Here is a 15,258-nt window from a genome sequence, read left to right on the forward strand (position 1 = left end):
CTCACCTTTTAGGAATCGGCACATCCCCATGCAGGTTTAAAGTAGATATCCAGCAATCTTTCCACCCAGCCCTGTCCCATCTGCATGCAGCTCAGGATCTGCGGGGGTGGAAGGGAAAGGTATTCTATGGGCCTCTGGAAAACACATTAGTCTTCCCCTTATAAACTCTGAGGGCATGTGGAATGGGGTGGGGTGAGGTGAGATGGATGAAGTGGGTGGGGTCAGGTGGGTTGGGCAGTCTTGGGCCATGGTATCTGTGAGTGCATGTGCATGGTACAGTGTAAAACATGGTATGGAATTCATCCTAGTGGCTGCCTCTGGGGAAGAAGTGAAGGGAGTGGGATTGGGCAGGGATTAAAATAAAGGGGGTCTTCAACTTTTCATGAACATCATGAGCACTTTTTTAAAAAATAAGCACATGATAAATTTTCTTGTTTCTAGACAGCGAGATGGGGGCTCTGGGTGACAGCAAGGCGGAGTACCTCTTTGGCAAGCTCACCCAGAGTGACAGTGATAATGGGACTGAGCCTTAAGTTGACTTCCCCACAGATATGGGGGTGATTTCCTGCATATTGCCCTTACAAATCCTCTACTCCTGTTTTTATTCTTTCAATTGTGTCATTTCTTCCAATAAACTAATACGGAAAAAATATACGTCAGTAGAAGGATTGAAAAATATAAAGGCCAAAGTTGGAGGTCAAATTTGTGATATGAATAGAAAGTAGATTAAATACCCCCAACTGTTAAGCCAGTGACTGGCTGCTTTGAAGAATGTAGAGGGATTGGGGAGAGTTGAAGGTGCAGAACAGGTAGAGCCATTGTAGCTGATCCAGGTGAGAGCCTAGTGTGGCTTGAACTGTGATAGAGGCTGAGGAAATGAAGAGAGATTCACTAGTTCCAGATGGATTTTGGACAAGGTGACAAGTTTTGCTCATGGACAGAAGGTGAGGACTGGGAGATGAAAACAATAAGTTCTGGTGTTTGATCTTGAGCACCTGGGTTGATGGTGCTATTATTAACCTCAGGACATTTGCAGTGGGGACACCTAGGGTAGAGGGTTGGGGAATACATGTCATGTGAAATCTTAGCTCCTTATTATATAACCAAATGGAAACATCAATCAAGTAGATGGAAAAATGAATGTCAGCTTTGGAAATATACATAAGGGAGACATTATAGATGGTATTGAAGTCATGTGATTGGATGAGCTCACCAGAAAAAGACTGTAAGAGAGAGTGTGACAAATCCATCCCCAAGCTCAGTGCAGCTAACATTTAGGGGATAGTTGAGATGTTTGAACACCCAGAGAATTTCTGGTCCCACCTGACCATTACCTTATTCCAGACTATGGACCCCATTGTCCACTCCCAGTGTATTTTCAAGTCAGCTTATCCTGATGTCAGTGTGACCTCTGGTTTCTCCTTTCTAGACGTGGAGAAGAGTTCTGTTATCTTGTCTTATGGCTATGGATAGAATGAAGTTATCTCCCAGTAAGAAAAAGATTCCTTAGAGAAATGGTAGTGATGTAAGCGTACGTTTTTTTTTCTCTCTCCTTTCACAACTCTGCCATATCTTTTGGCCTATTCTCTACCTAAATAGATGAAATTAGTATGTAAACGTTAGATTATGCATGTTTCTGAAAAACTGCTCAAAACATTTTGTTCCTTCAGTGCTACATGTAGATTATTATATAAAAGATAAAAATTACAGGTTTTGTATGTAGTATTCAAAGTTACATGTGTAGCTCGAGTCTTTTTAAAGCTAACTGGTTTGAAGAGTAGTAAAATATGAACAAGTTTAGCAATGCAATAATTACCTTATTTCATAACTGTACTTTAACACTTTCTTAAAAAGGAGGATTATGGTCATTTAAGTTTTCAGAAGGTATTTTTGCCCCTTTACTATTCTAAGTCTAACTTGGTCCTCTCACTGTATTTCTTTGTCTGCCTGATTTGAGGATCTCTCCCCTCCCTGACTTTGTCTCAGATCATATATATATATTTTCTCTCCTAGATATGAGGAAGAACAAAGTGAGCATCTCTTTATGACTGTTTACATTTTTAAAAGGATTCTTCTTACTTTCGTACTTTGGAGAGACAGTTTGCTATAGTGGTTTCTTAACTTCAGATTGCCTGGGTTCAAATCCCAGCTTAGCCATTCATCTTGACTTGCTCAAATCATTAAATTTTTTTGTGCCTCAGTTTCTTCATATATAAAATAGAGATAACAAAAGCATCAACCTCATTGGGTTGCTGAGATTAAATAAGTTAATGTATGTAAATCACTTACAGCAGTGCCTGGCATGGTATAAATACATTATGTGGTAGCTGTGAGTTACCATCATAATCACCATCGTCACCCTCCACTCACTTCTAAGATCCTTTGTATTATTTATGCTTTGGGGGAAAGACTTCACTTGTATACATTAGCACTGCATTTCTACCCATCATGTCACCCTGCATACAGAGGTGGGAAAACCCTTGGAACCTGGTTTGGTTGTCAGGTGCCACCAGAACTCAGAAGGGTACATGGCTGATTTTGCTGTCCCACACACAGGCTGAAGACTGGAGACAGCTTTTGTTGTGATAGCTTTCGGTGGTAATCCCCACCGATTCTATCTCAACCAGCTTTCCCTTGAATTCACCCCTAGAATACTGTGCTTGTTCTTCCCAAACCCAGGTTGCCTGAGCCTCCTATTTCCACACTTAACTTCCTCCCACTCCTCAGAGACGGACAAGAGCAACAGGATGAAGTTCTAACCCAGATCCCCACCTTCATCTGGATGTTTGGAGCTGAAAAGGAGAGGAATGGCTAGGCGGCACTTGGCAGGAGAATGAGAAAAAGGGAACACATTAGAACCACTGATAACTAAAATCGATACATCATCATGAGCTTTGGCATAGAGGCTCTCAAGCTTTGCTGCACATTCAAATCACCTGCAGAGGTTTTAAAAAATTTCAGTGCCTAGATCAAATACTTAAGCTTCTGAGGCAGGACCTAGGCATCCCAGACATTGAAAACCAGTGTTAGCATCTTGCTGCTCAAAGTTGGTCTGGACCAACAGCATCAATCTAAACTGAGAGCTCGTTAGCAATGCAAAATCTCAAGCTCCACCTCAGAACTACAGTATTAGAATCTGCATTTTAACAGGCTCCCAGGTGACGAGTATGCACACTGACGTTTGTGAAGCACTGCTTTAACGTCCTGGTTCTCTACCCCAGCTGTACCTTGGGATAACCTGGGATACTGAAAAATGATACAGATGCTTGAACTTAAACAACGTACTCAGTCATGTCCCCATGCACGTACTGCACCAAACACCAAAAACTTACTGAATTTCAACAACAATTATTGAATTGACAAATACCTAGAAAGACTTGGAAACTTTCTCATTTGTGTTTATGTTCCACACACATATAACATGTGCACACTTTTAATCATTCTGTTTTATATACGATTTGGCAACCCATTTGTTTTTTCACAAGCATGGGTTGGAAACAATATGGCCTAAAAGCATATGACCTAGAAGCCAAATATAGCCCACCATCTATTCTTATAAATAAAGTTTAATTAGAACAGGTGCATAGCCATTGATTTACATATTGCCTGTTGCTGGGTTCATGCTGCAAAGGTAGAGTTAGTATGTAAGACTAAGACCATATGTCCTACAAAGTCTAAAATGTTTACTATCTAGTTCTTAACAAAAAAAATGTTTACCAATCCCATTGTATAGTAATTTATCACAGGCCCTGAATCTACCTAAAGCCACCAAATATTTTTAAATGTGCAATTGTCTTTATACCTCCAATATGGTCATTGCAGTTTGGTGCGTAATTTCCCTATTATCACACACAATGTGTAGCAGAAATAAAAGCAATGTACTGTATTAATTTAACCTAAGATGATAATGATTTAATATAGCACGTCCATGTAAGAGGAGTATAGAAGATACTTTTGGTTACTTAGCCAACAGCCATTTTACTCCTTCATCCTTATTAAGGCAATACTGAATTTTTGGGGGGAGGTGGTGAGTAACAATGTGTCCTATTCTTAGTAATAAATCGAAATTAGTCTACACAGGTCCCTAAACTTTGTCTGCATCTTTATTACAAGCTGCTATCTCAACCTGTAATTCATAGCCAGATTTCTAGAATGGGTTACCTGTACCTGTTGACTTCCCAGAAATAATGCATTTCTTTAAGTGTTAGAAGAAGTAATACATCCATAATGTTCAGAAGTAAAATATATAAAATGATATGTGATGAAGGCTTCCTCATGTCCCTGCCTGCAGGCTCTCAAGTGTCTTTCATACCAGCCCCACCGAAAGGTTATCTTCCTTAGGAGTTTTCCGTATATCCTTTCTGTCTTCACCTCTTTTGTGTGTTACTATGACAGAATCCCTGAGACTAATTTATAGAGAGGAGATTTATTTAGCTGACAGTTCTGCAGGCTGGTAGATTCAAGGGGGATGGGGCTGGTATCTACTCAGATTTTGTTGGGGGCTTTTGTGCTCTGCCGTGACATAGCAGAGAAGGTCAAAGCAGAAGCAGGCATGTGTGAAGAGGGACCAAACCTGAGGAAGAACCTTCCTTTATAACAACCCACTCTCTTGGAAACTAATCCATACCTGTGAGAACTAATCCAGTCTCTCCAAAGCAAGAATTCACTGACTACAGTGAGAAGGGCATCAAGATACTCATGTGCCACCCCAGACTCAAACACCTCCCACTACAGCCCACCTCCCAACACTGCCACACTGGTAATTTAACTTCCAACATGAGTTTTTTTTTTCTTTCAATGAACATAAAATAATTTTATTAAATATAACAAAAATTAAAACATAACAAAGGTATCACACACAATGTTATAGTACCATTTAAATATAACACAGAAAAATACTACAAAATAAGAAATACAAAAACAAAAACTAGGTAAGATTTTATTTACAATGATGAGTGTGCTTGCCTGTTCATAAATTCATTCCAATCTGGAACACAGGAAGACAATGCTACCCGCATAGCTGGTACACCTTTCAGCTCATTTCTTTCCTTTGTTTTTAACAGGATTAAGATAGAAAACCCTAGTTCACACAAACTAGTTGTGGTGAATGGTAGTAATAGCAGGACACTCTTTCTACTTAACAATGGAAAGTCTTCCTTTACCTTAATCAAAATGCTGATAAACTTAAGGTCTCATAATCATTCTTCAATGTATATGAAGAACTAAGCTTCAATAATTCATTCTCTTCTTCAGGTACCAAGTTTAGCTCAATTATTGATTCAGGGTTTCAAAAAGCAAATGCATCTTTTACCCAACTGTTTTCCCTTAATGTTTCAAATTTTTCTTCTGGAAAGAAATGGCTACAAGTTTGAGATAGAGAAGTGAGATGCAACAATATCTCTAATTTTATTTCTTTCAAAATGTTTTCATTAATAATATTCTCTTCAATATGTTACAAAAATCTTGGAAACATGTAGTAGCTAGGACGATTACTTTTAAGTCTGGCTTGCCATAACAATAATGTCTTTCGAAATCCCTGGATATGTTCAACACCAACATGAGTTTTAGCGAGAAGAAACCACATCCAAACCATAGCACTTACAAACTTTTGTTTTATGGAGAAGTACACATGCATGTATATACACCAAATAGTAACATAATTCACAGGATCCTGCACCTTATGTTTCTCTCCTTAACGATATAAAAGAATGAGTTTTCAGCAGTCAATTTACATACTGGTCACTAGTGATATTCTGGGACTTGGGATTCCTCCTTTTGCTTATTACACCAGGACAGGTACCAATCCCCCCACTTCTTTGGTTCTGTTACCAGTGTAGGGTCTTGACGAGTCATCCAGGTTCTTGATGTGTTGAGCAAAGAATTGGACAAAACGCACAAACAAAGCAACAAAAGAATGAAGCAACAAAAGCATAGATTTATTGAAGCAAAAGTACGCTCCACAGAGGAGGAGCTGAAGAAACACGTGGCTAAAGAGCACCGGTTGCAAAATCTTCTGGGGTTTAAGTACCCTTTAGAGGTTTCCTATTGGTTACACCCTGTGTAAATGAACACCTGACCTGTGACCAGAGGCTGAAGTGAAGTTATACCCTATGCAAATGAAGACTTGTCCTGCAACCAATTGAAGGCTCAAGTGGAGTTACACCCTATGCAAATGAAGACTCGGCCTGTGACCAGTCACAGGCTCAAGTGAAAGCTCCTTGTCTCCAGACCCTATTCTCCTGCTTCAGTTCCATTCAAGTGTCCTGAATCCAAACCATAACCATTTCCAAATAATTCCATCTAAATTATGAGAATTTTCTTTATGTAACCTGTGTGCCACCTTGCAAAGTATAGTGCCCATAATTAATTGAAACAGCATGCCACCAACCTTTGGTCTTCTCCATCCTCCAGCCATATCATCTTCAACTGGTAGTAAATTGAATTGATGCTTATCATGCCCAGCATAATATTGTTTCCCAGTAACTTGTCCATCTTCTACTGACAGTTTTCAAGATAATACCTTACTTTTTGACAAAATAATACAAAACGTATCTTTTAAGATACTTTAAAATGTATCTTTAAAGATACCTTTTAAAGAGCTGGAATCTCCCTATGTTTCCCAGGTTTGTCTCTAACTCCTGGGTTCAAGGGACCCTCACACCTCAGCCTCTGAAGTAGCTGAGGGTACAGGTTTGTGCTACCACACCTCCGCATTATGTATCAATTTAAAAATTATCTTTTCTACTTTTTCATAGCTTAGATATACATGTTACTACCTTAGAGACAAAGAAATTGACCCAAAGATGTTAAGTGACTTGTAAGTCCAGCCATTTTCCCTAGAGTATCACTTTTGATAAGGAATCTTAAAATGTTGGACTACACTTGCTTGGATTTTCCAACTTGGGGGTATTTCTGCCTTCTACTCTCAACAAGGCAACTTTTGGAGTTAGGATTGGTTTTTAGTCGCTCGTCTCCTAAGGTCCTTCCTCCCCTTTAATGGCATTCTCTTTCAAGGATAGGGAGAAGCTGTAGGAGAGCTGTATATAAATGCTGCTAGGCCCTCCTCATCAATACAGACTCACTGGGAAAATCATCCACTTCCCAACTTTTTTATGTAGGTTCTGAGCTGATTGATCAGATTGCAAAACATGCCCCACTCTACTATCTTTCCAATTATGAAAGCCTTGAGGTCAGGCCTTGAGTCACTCAAATTCTGTTCGTAAATGGCAGTGAGAACATTCAAAACAAAAAAGCACACATTTTATAAAAGGGAAACAAATATTCTTTGTAAGAATCTTGCACCTACTGCATTTTGTTCTAGCACTCAGCTTACAGGATGAAACGTCTACCTCTTGGGACTCTTCCCTCTGAAATGGTTGTTGGACCTCTCTGGCAGCTCCAGATTGTGTTTATCACTTGTTTAATTTTATCCTGAGCTAAAACTATAGAGTTCCTATAATGACTCTTTTCTTCATTCACTCTTTTACATTATGCTTAAGATTGCTATAAAAGTATGATTCAATTTATGATAGTAATTCTTGTTTAGGCACACACGTTTGTGCCACATTATTGCCTGCCACTAATGTTAAATCCTTCTAAAGCACTGCTCTACCAAGTCTTGAAATCATTTGCTTATTCTAAATACCTTATTGTTGATTTGAAAAGAAAAAGAACTGTATAAATAGCTTACAGAAACATACTTTGAAATTATTTGTTTGAATGATAATTATTAGAGCTGATTTCACATGAATTTTCTTCTGACCCTCTGGCCTCAAGGACATATCAGTCTCTTTTCCAAATAAATCTGTCATTGTGTTTTTATTTAGATCATTGTGAACTTAGTTGAAAGTATTTAATCTGTAAAATGAGGCAGCTTACTTTTGACTACACATTGAAAATGGTGGAAGACTGAATTTTAGGAAAGTAGCCAAACTGATTCCAAATTACTTATACATCAAGGCAGATTGCTTATTGGTTTGCTCTGGTGGCAGACTCTTGGGTTGAAATCCCAGCTCCAATGTTTAGATGTTAAATGACCTTGACTTTATCGTTATGTAACCTCTCTGAGCCTCCATTTCCTCATCTGCAAAGTGAGGATGATAACAGAGCCTAGAGTATTTTATTGTTAAGGATTAAGTAAGTTGCTACCTGTAAAATTAAAATCTGGTTTACTCATTCAGTTTTTGCCTAAGCTTTGTTTTTATCCGTTAAAAATAAATGCCCGATTATTTTTCTGTAACTTTTTTCCAAAGCGGAAAGAATTAGACTAAAATTTTTTTATTTCCCAGAATGCCAAAAAACAGAGAAATTGAATTATGCAAGCAAACATGCAAAAAAGATTCATGTAGATTAATCCTTGGGTATTCCAAAGTAATGTGGACAATATAAAAGAGCCACATTTTATTATATTTTTCTAAGATTAGCATCATATAATTATTTAAATCACATATATTTATTGGTATTTTTGGATAAATTGAAATAGAGTAAAAGGAAGTGGTGACCTGAGAGACTGGGAAGAGAGAGGTTAAAGTCTCACCTGCAGATAAAGGAAAATTTACTATGGATCAGATACTTGATAAGTTTATTTTATTTTATTTGGTGCAGTTTGATTCCAAATTTGTAAAAGAGTCTGTTGTTTTTTAGGAGTGCAACTGTGATTGGCAAGTGTACAGGAGAAAGAGATGTAAAGCAATTTTTAAAATGATGTAAACCTAAATGTTAATACTGCTTACATCTTTATGATGGAACTACAAGTGATTTGTTTTCATTTTTGCTGTTTTTGTTTTGTTGAGACAGAGTTTCGCTCTTGTTGCTCAGGCTGGAATGCAATGACGCAATCTCAGCTCACCCGCAACCTCTGCCTCCCAGTTTCAAGCAGTTCTTCTGCCTCAGCCTCCCGAGTAGCTGCAACTACAGGCATGCGCCACCGTGCCCGGCTAATTTTGTATTTTTAGTAGAGACCGGGTTTCTCCATGTTGGTCAGGCTGGTCTTGAACTCTTCACCTCAGGTGATCCACCTGCCTCAGCCTCCCAAAATGCTGAGATTACAAGTGTGAGCCGCCGCACCCAGCCCCATTTTTGCTGTTTTTACATGACTGAAGTTTTATATAATTAACTTTTCTCATTCCTAAAAGTGACAGTTATATAAAAAGTTAATGATGTGCAATTTTAGGAGCAAATTTATTGTGTAAAAAGTCTTCATATATCTATATTTAATAGTTTTTACCTGTGAATATATTTCCATATTAGTGAAACAAATGAGTCCTTTGACAATTTCAGATATTAGATATTATCCTGAGATGATTGCTGTATCTAGACTCTACTTTTTCTTTGGGCTTTTTAAAATAGTGAATCTTGCGTATTTTCATCTGGATTTTTAGGTGAAATTCATTGCGAACCTGTACAGCCTTTAGTAAATCATACAATATTTCTTACAACATGTCCAGTTCCTCTTAGAATTATAGAATGTTGGAGTAATAATGTATCTTAGAGATCTCATTCGGGAGTCATTATTATGACCACAGGGTTCTTTAAAAGGTTATATGACTAAGTGAAGTAAAATATATGACTATAAAAGAAGCAGCTTTAGTGCCCATAGTATTAGTTTGGACCAGATTTGGTGTTTTATCTAAATTCCATGCCCCCATGGGACGTCTGAGTTCAGAATTCCAGGTGTAATCCAACTCCATTTGTCCATTCGTGTAGTGAGCTAACTCCTCTCCTCAGCATTTCTTTTTCCAATTTGCATTCCAAGGGCTCCCTCCCTTGATGCCAGATAATTAAATAATATGAAATGGAAGACATTTCAAATATTATTAGTGACCCGTAATACCTGCGAATAAATATGACTGTGAAAAAAGCACTTTGATAAATGGAGTCAATAGCATTGCAATTGTGGGTGGTCTTTGTATCAAAGTAAGGGATAGGTAATCAGTCATTTTGAAGCAGAGATTCGATTATAATATATAAAATTAATTATAATCACTAATATGTATTGAGTATTTATATGCCAGGGACTTAATTAGATGTGTTATAAATGTTATCTCACTTAATGCACAGGCAACCTATAAGGTAGGTTTGTATTATACCATTTTACAAGTGAGGAAACCGAGGCTTAAAGGAGTAACTTGCCCAGGTTTCATAACTAGTAATTGGGTCGAGTTTCTTTTTTATCTTTTAAATACTTCCCCCTACATACGGTAAAGTCTTGAACTACTGGATTACTTTTCATTTGGGATTAAGGTACAGGTTTAGAAGTAACCTAATGCAGTTTCTTCACTAGCCTGAGGTCTCTCCTAGGAACAATGTGTAATTTTGACCTTCAGTCACCACCTGTGTACTAAACTCTGGGGGTGGAGAGGGAGCTGAGGAGGAATGTCTGGTGGCAAAAAACCCCAAACAGAACCATTAGAAAACAGGGTGTTTCTGGAGTGTTTGAGCACTGAAAGACTGCAACAGCCTAAACTTGTACATACTGTTAATGATTATAGGGATCATGAGATGAGAATCTTGTAGTTGGATATGGAGAGTGATGATATTTAACATATTTTGACAGTAAATTATTTGGTATAATTAGTAAAAGGGAAAACCCTCATTACTTATTTTTCCCTCTAAAGTGTCATAGGTGAAAATATAAATAACTCCAAGTCTTAAAAAACACTCTTGGATTCTGATTGACCATTTTAGGGAGGATCCAGAATGTGTACAATAATGTATTTGTAATTTCTTGTCACATGGAAAATATGGACTGTAGGTCCTTTGGTTCAGCAAATTTGGTTTTGGGTTTTTGTTCATTTTGTTCATTGAACCCAGACATTTATTCATCTGGTATTTTCCATCTTTTATTCATACTGATTTTCTATTTATTTTGTATTGTATTTTCAGAAGGAGTTTTGGAGCACCTACACAAAAGCGCAACAAGGGGAGAGTAACCGAGGAAGTGACTGGTTTCAATTTTACCTTACCTTTCCATTAATCTTTGGCCTCTTCATTATCCTCCTTGTCATTTTCCTAATCTGGAGATGCTTCCTAAGAAACAAAACTCGTAGACAGACAGTGACTGAAGGCCACATTCCTTTCCCTCAGCACCTTAATATTATCACCCCACCCCCCCCACCAGATGAAGTGTTTGACAGCAGTGGATTGTCTCCAGGCTTTCTGGGATACGTAGTTGGGCGCTCAGATTCCGTCTCTACTCGCCTGTCCAATTGTGATCCCCCACCAACCTATGAGGAAGCCACTGGCCAGGTGAACCTGCAGAGGAGTGAAACAGAACCTCATTTAGACCCACCCCCGGAGTATGAGGACATAGTCAACTCCAACTCAGCCAGTGCCATTCCTATGGTGCCTGTGGTCACCACCATCAAATGAAGCTGCAAACTTCTTTTTACTCTAATCATTTTTAAAATACTAATGAAAGAACTTTCTAGCACTTTACCACTACATAAATGTTCATTGACTTATTTTATTGGACTCTTACAGCATACCACTTCATACTTTCTGGTTTTATTTTCTTTAGTTTTGTTTCCTGTTATAGAATCATTATCCATGCTCATTTTTGCTAGGGGAAATATATGAAGAGGGAAAACATACTAATGGGGTCTTTCAGTGATGTGATGAGACATACATGTAAGTGTATATATGTGTGTATAGGCATATACACATGTGTATGTATCAACACAGTATATGTAAAACTGTCTTAAAAATCCATTAACTTCTACCTAAATCACCTGGAAAGAGAGCATTACTCACCAAAATTGCAAAACAAGGGTACCAAGAATTTATGTAATAGCCAGTGACATGCTGTAGATTTTTGCAAACTGGATGTACTTAGCATGTTTTCTAATTCTGACTGGCTTTTATTAACTTGATAATTCTTCATCTACCTTAAAAAGAAAAAAATTACACATACTCATTCTTGATGTTATAAATAGAAAGAGAAAGAGTGTGTGTGAGCAATAATGCGTAAGCTACTGATAACTTGCTTACAGCAGAGAGCAATAAGGTCTTTGGTAGCATTCGGCTTGTTTTGTAATAGGGATTTTTTTTTTGGTTGACCACTCCCCCTCGACTTCCAAAATTAAACAGTGTTTTCTTAGCATCTTGAATATCTCCTGTCATGTATATTAACATCTTGATGAGACAGATTTCCAGGCAATGAAGTAATTTCTAAAATAGATATATGTGTGGATTAATGACAGGCAGTAGATACCCATTACTCCTTTACTCATGGATGGTAAAATTATTCTCACTGTTTTATTGCCTTTTACTATACGTTCTACACTCTCTCCTACTGCCACAGAATTTTCAAGCCCTTAAGAGTTTAGTTAAAAGGAAATTTTTGAAATTATTTTCTTAATATTTTTATATAGGCTGATGTCTTTGCCTCAAGATTGTTAGGAGGTAATTTTCCATTAAATTATGAACTGTGATTTTTATATTGCTCTCCAATTGGTATAAGAAGATTGCAAAGTCCGTGTTATGCTAGGTTCACAATAAATCTAGTAATAGCCCCACACAGATCTCATCGTTGTTGCTACTTCCTTTTGTATTTTCACCAGGTATTTTTTTTAACTGTAGGGTTTTTACTTTTTTCTTGGAGCAGAGAGAACAGGCTGTCAATGGGTTGCCAACATAAGCTGGCTGAGAAATAAAAGAAAACAAGACAGTTGTTTCATAAAGTTTCATTTTGTGTGCACTGATGGCAAATTCATTAGGTCAGTTAAGGGAAATGTTTGTACCACTTTGAAACCTTTTCAGCCCTTTTCAGCGTTGGATAAAATGATTGATGAGGCAGGCAGAAGGAATGTAGGTTTCAGGTGTGTCATTTCCTGCTGCTTCCAGCTCCATCCCTACGGACTCCCCCAGTCCTGCCCTGGAACCAAAGGAAGGAGTAACACTGAGGGGAATCCTGAAGTAGGAGTCAGATGACCTGAACTCAGCTCTCCCTCCATCGCATACTTGTCACCACTGTACCTTGAGCAAGAACCATATCTGACCCTCAACCTCCTCAACTCTAAAATGGGGATAATATCATCTTTACAAGGATCAAATGAGATGGTGTGTATGTAAGAAATTTGTAAAATGTGAAGAGCTATCTACACTAAGTTGTAATGTTATTATTATTGTGCTTCAAGGATAATTTTCCCGTTTTCCTAAATTGTATGAGATCTTTCACACAGTGAGAAATAGAGCAGGCTGCCCCATAAATGGGTAACATATTCCTAATCTGAGTGTGTGGGCTGTTAGAGAACCCCTGTCATGCTCTGGTCTATTCTGAAAATGTGCCAACTGAAAGATGATAGCCCACACAGCACAAACAGGTTTAAGCAAATGTTGGAAAGGGAACTAAGGCATGTGTGCTTAGTTAATAGGTTTAGCAGCTTTCATGGACTAAAAATGATTGATTGTATCTTGACCCTGGTCTCAGAAATGGCATTTTTAGTTTTGCCATGAGCACACATCAATCTTTGGCTTCTATTTAAAGCTAAAGGTAGAAGTGTTTGACCCAGTGAACTGTGTATGTATGTGTGGGGTATTTTTTTGTTTATTTTTAAATGAAAATTAAGACACCTTTTGTGTGGACTTTTTTTTGTCTTTAATGTCAGGCTTTAGATTAGATCAGCAGTTTTCAAAGCATCGCCCGTGGACCCCTGGGTTCCTTGAGAGCCTTTCAGGGGGGACTATGATATCAAAATATTTTTATTATAACGTGAAGACATTAGCTTTTCACTCTATCTCAAAAAAAGTGTTGCAAATGTAAAACATTGCCATCTTCTCACAATCTCTTTTTCTGTTTTTGAAAATATGGCTATTTTTCATAAAATGTTATTTGTGTTGGCATGTAATGGGTTTATTATGTTTAAATAAATTAATTCTTTAAAAATTTTCAGTTTTTTTTAGTATGGTAAATATTGATAGATATAAACCTCATGAACAAAAGCACTTTGGCATCCAGATCCTCAATAAATGTTAAGGGAATAAAGGGGTCCAGAGACCAAAATTTTAGAGCTACAGGATTAGACATAGGAGCAGGATATTCTGTTAGTAAGTGTGATTTCTTGCAACTTTATTTTACATTTTAAACTCCTGATATTGGATATAATGCTGCCTTTTAGAGACACCTGAATTGCAGTATCAGAATGAATGTTGATGTTTGAAGCCAAAAAGCCAAATGCTTAAACTGATAAATGACTATAGCTTTTTAGACTGTTGGTCAAATAACATACTACTTCACAGTAACAGCTTTATCAGCCATAGATCTCATGGTGGCTGCTGCATGATAATGATAGGATAAACAAAATACCACTGTCTTCAAGAAACATTATCTTAGGTTTGTTTGTTTGGTTGGAGTTTGATTTGGCTTTTATATTTTTTAAAATCCCTTTTGCTACCCCATCTGGTTTTATAAACTGAGTTTCTTAGCATTTGTTAAAATTAAGGGGTTTGGAATAATATATATATTTTTATGCTTTTGCCTTTCTTACCTGATTGATACTACATTCACCTTTGATTGTTTTTTAAAAGTTTATTTTTACAGAATATATTTAGTACGTTTCTTAAGGAGTAACTGAATTGAATCAACCAGTTTGCATTTAAATAAAAGAACGGGCTCAATGGTCTTCCTGTGGAATGGTTTACACATCTGCATGTGCAGTAGTTGTGTCTGGAATCCTAGAATTGGCACTTTCTGCCTCCCTGCTCTAAATGTCGCAATAAATTATACTTCCTTAAAGTAAATATAATGATTTCTTCTTTTCCTATTGACCAGTACAGATAGAGATGTTGTGTTTGTTTCATTTTTAATGATGACTTCAAGATTGATTATCTGATCCAGTAACTGTGGAGGTAGCTTTAACTTGGTTCTGTGTAAATAATATGTATTTTATTATAATATTTCACATTTTAAGATGCTTGGTTTACATTAAATTATGGTATTTAACTATTTTTATGTTTATACTAGGTAGGGTCTTTCTTATATTTCTGTGTTTTTGGTATGCTAAATAAAGCTATTTTTAAACCCAAGAGATTTTTTTCTGCCATGTGTTAATCATATTATGGTTGGGTGGTAAATATGCTGCATATGTTCTTATTAATTATGTTCTTTTTAATAAGGTAAAATGGTTATGTTTCTTTTTTCTTATGCATTTAGGGAATATAGCTCAGTAAAAACAACAGAAATCATCTGATCAAAACCTCAGAGTGTTCTCAGCATGAGAAAGAACTTTCTATAATACTTTTGAATGATTTTGGCATGAT

At 37.1% G+C, this 15,258-nt stretch overlaps 1 protein-coding gene across 4 annotated transcripts in view; it reads left to right on the plus strand.

Moving 5' to 3' along the window:
* Positions 1–15,028, plus strand: part of PRRG1 (proline rich Gla (G-carboxyglutamic acid) 1) — a 109,690-nt gene extending 94,662 nt beyond the window's left edge. For all 4 annotated transcript variants that reach the window (XM_011941931.1, XM_011941913.1, XM_011941940.1 and 1 more), the window contains one exon: positions 10,885–15,028. In XM_011941931.1, the coding sequence (XP_011797321.1) occupies positions 10,885–11,370 (486 nt within the window). In that variant the 3' untranslated portion in view covers positions 11,371–15,028. The remainder of the gene's footprint in view (positions 1–10,884) is intronic.
* Positions 15,029–15,258: the final 230 nt, after the last annotated feature.

Source organism: Colobus angolensis, unplaced genomic scaffold (genome assembly GCF_000951035.1).
Source record: "Colobus angolensis palliatus isolate OR3802 unplaced genomic scaffold, Cang.pa_1.0 Scaffold103, whole genome shotgun sequence".
NCBI classification, from domain to species: Eukaryota; Metazoa; Chordata; class Mammalia; order Primates; family Cercopithecidae; genus Colobus; species Colobus angolensis.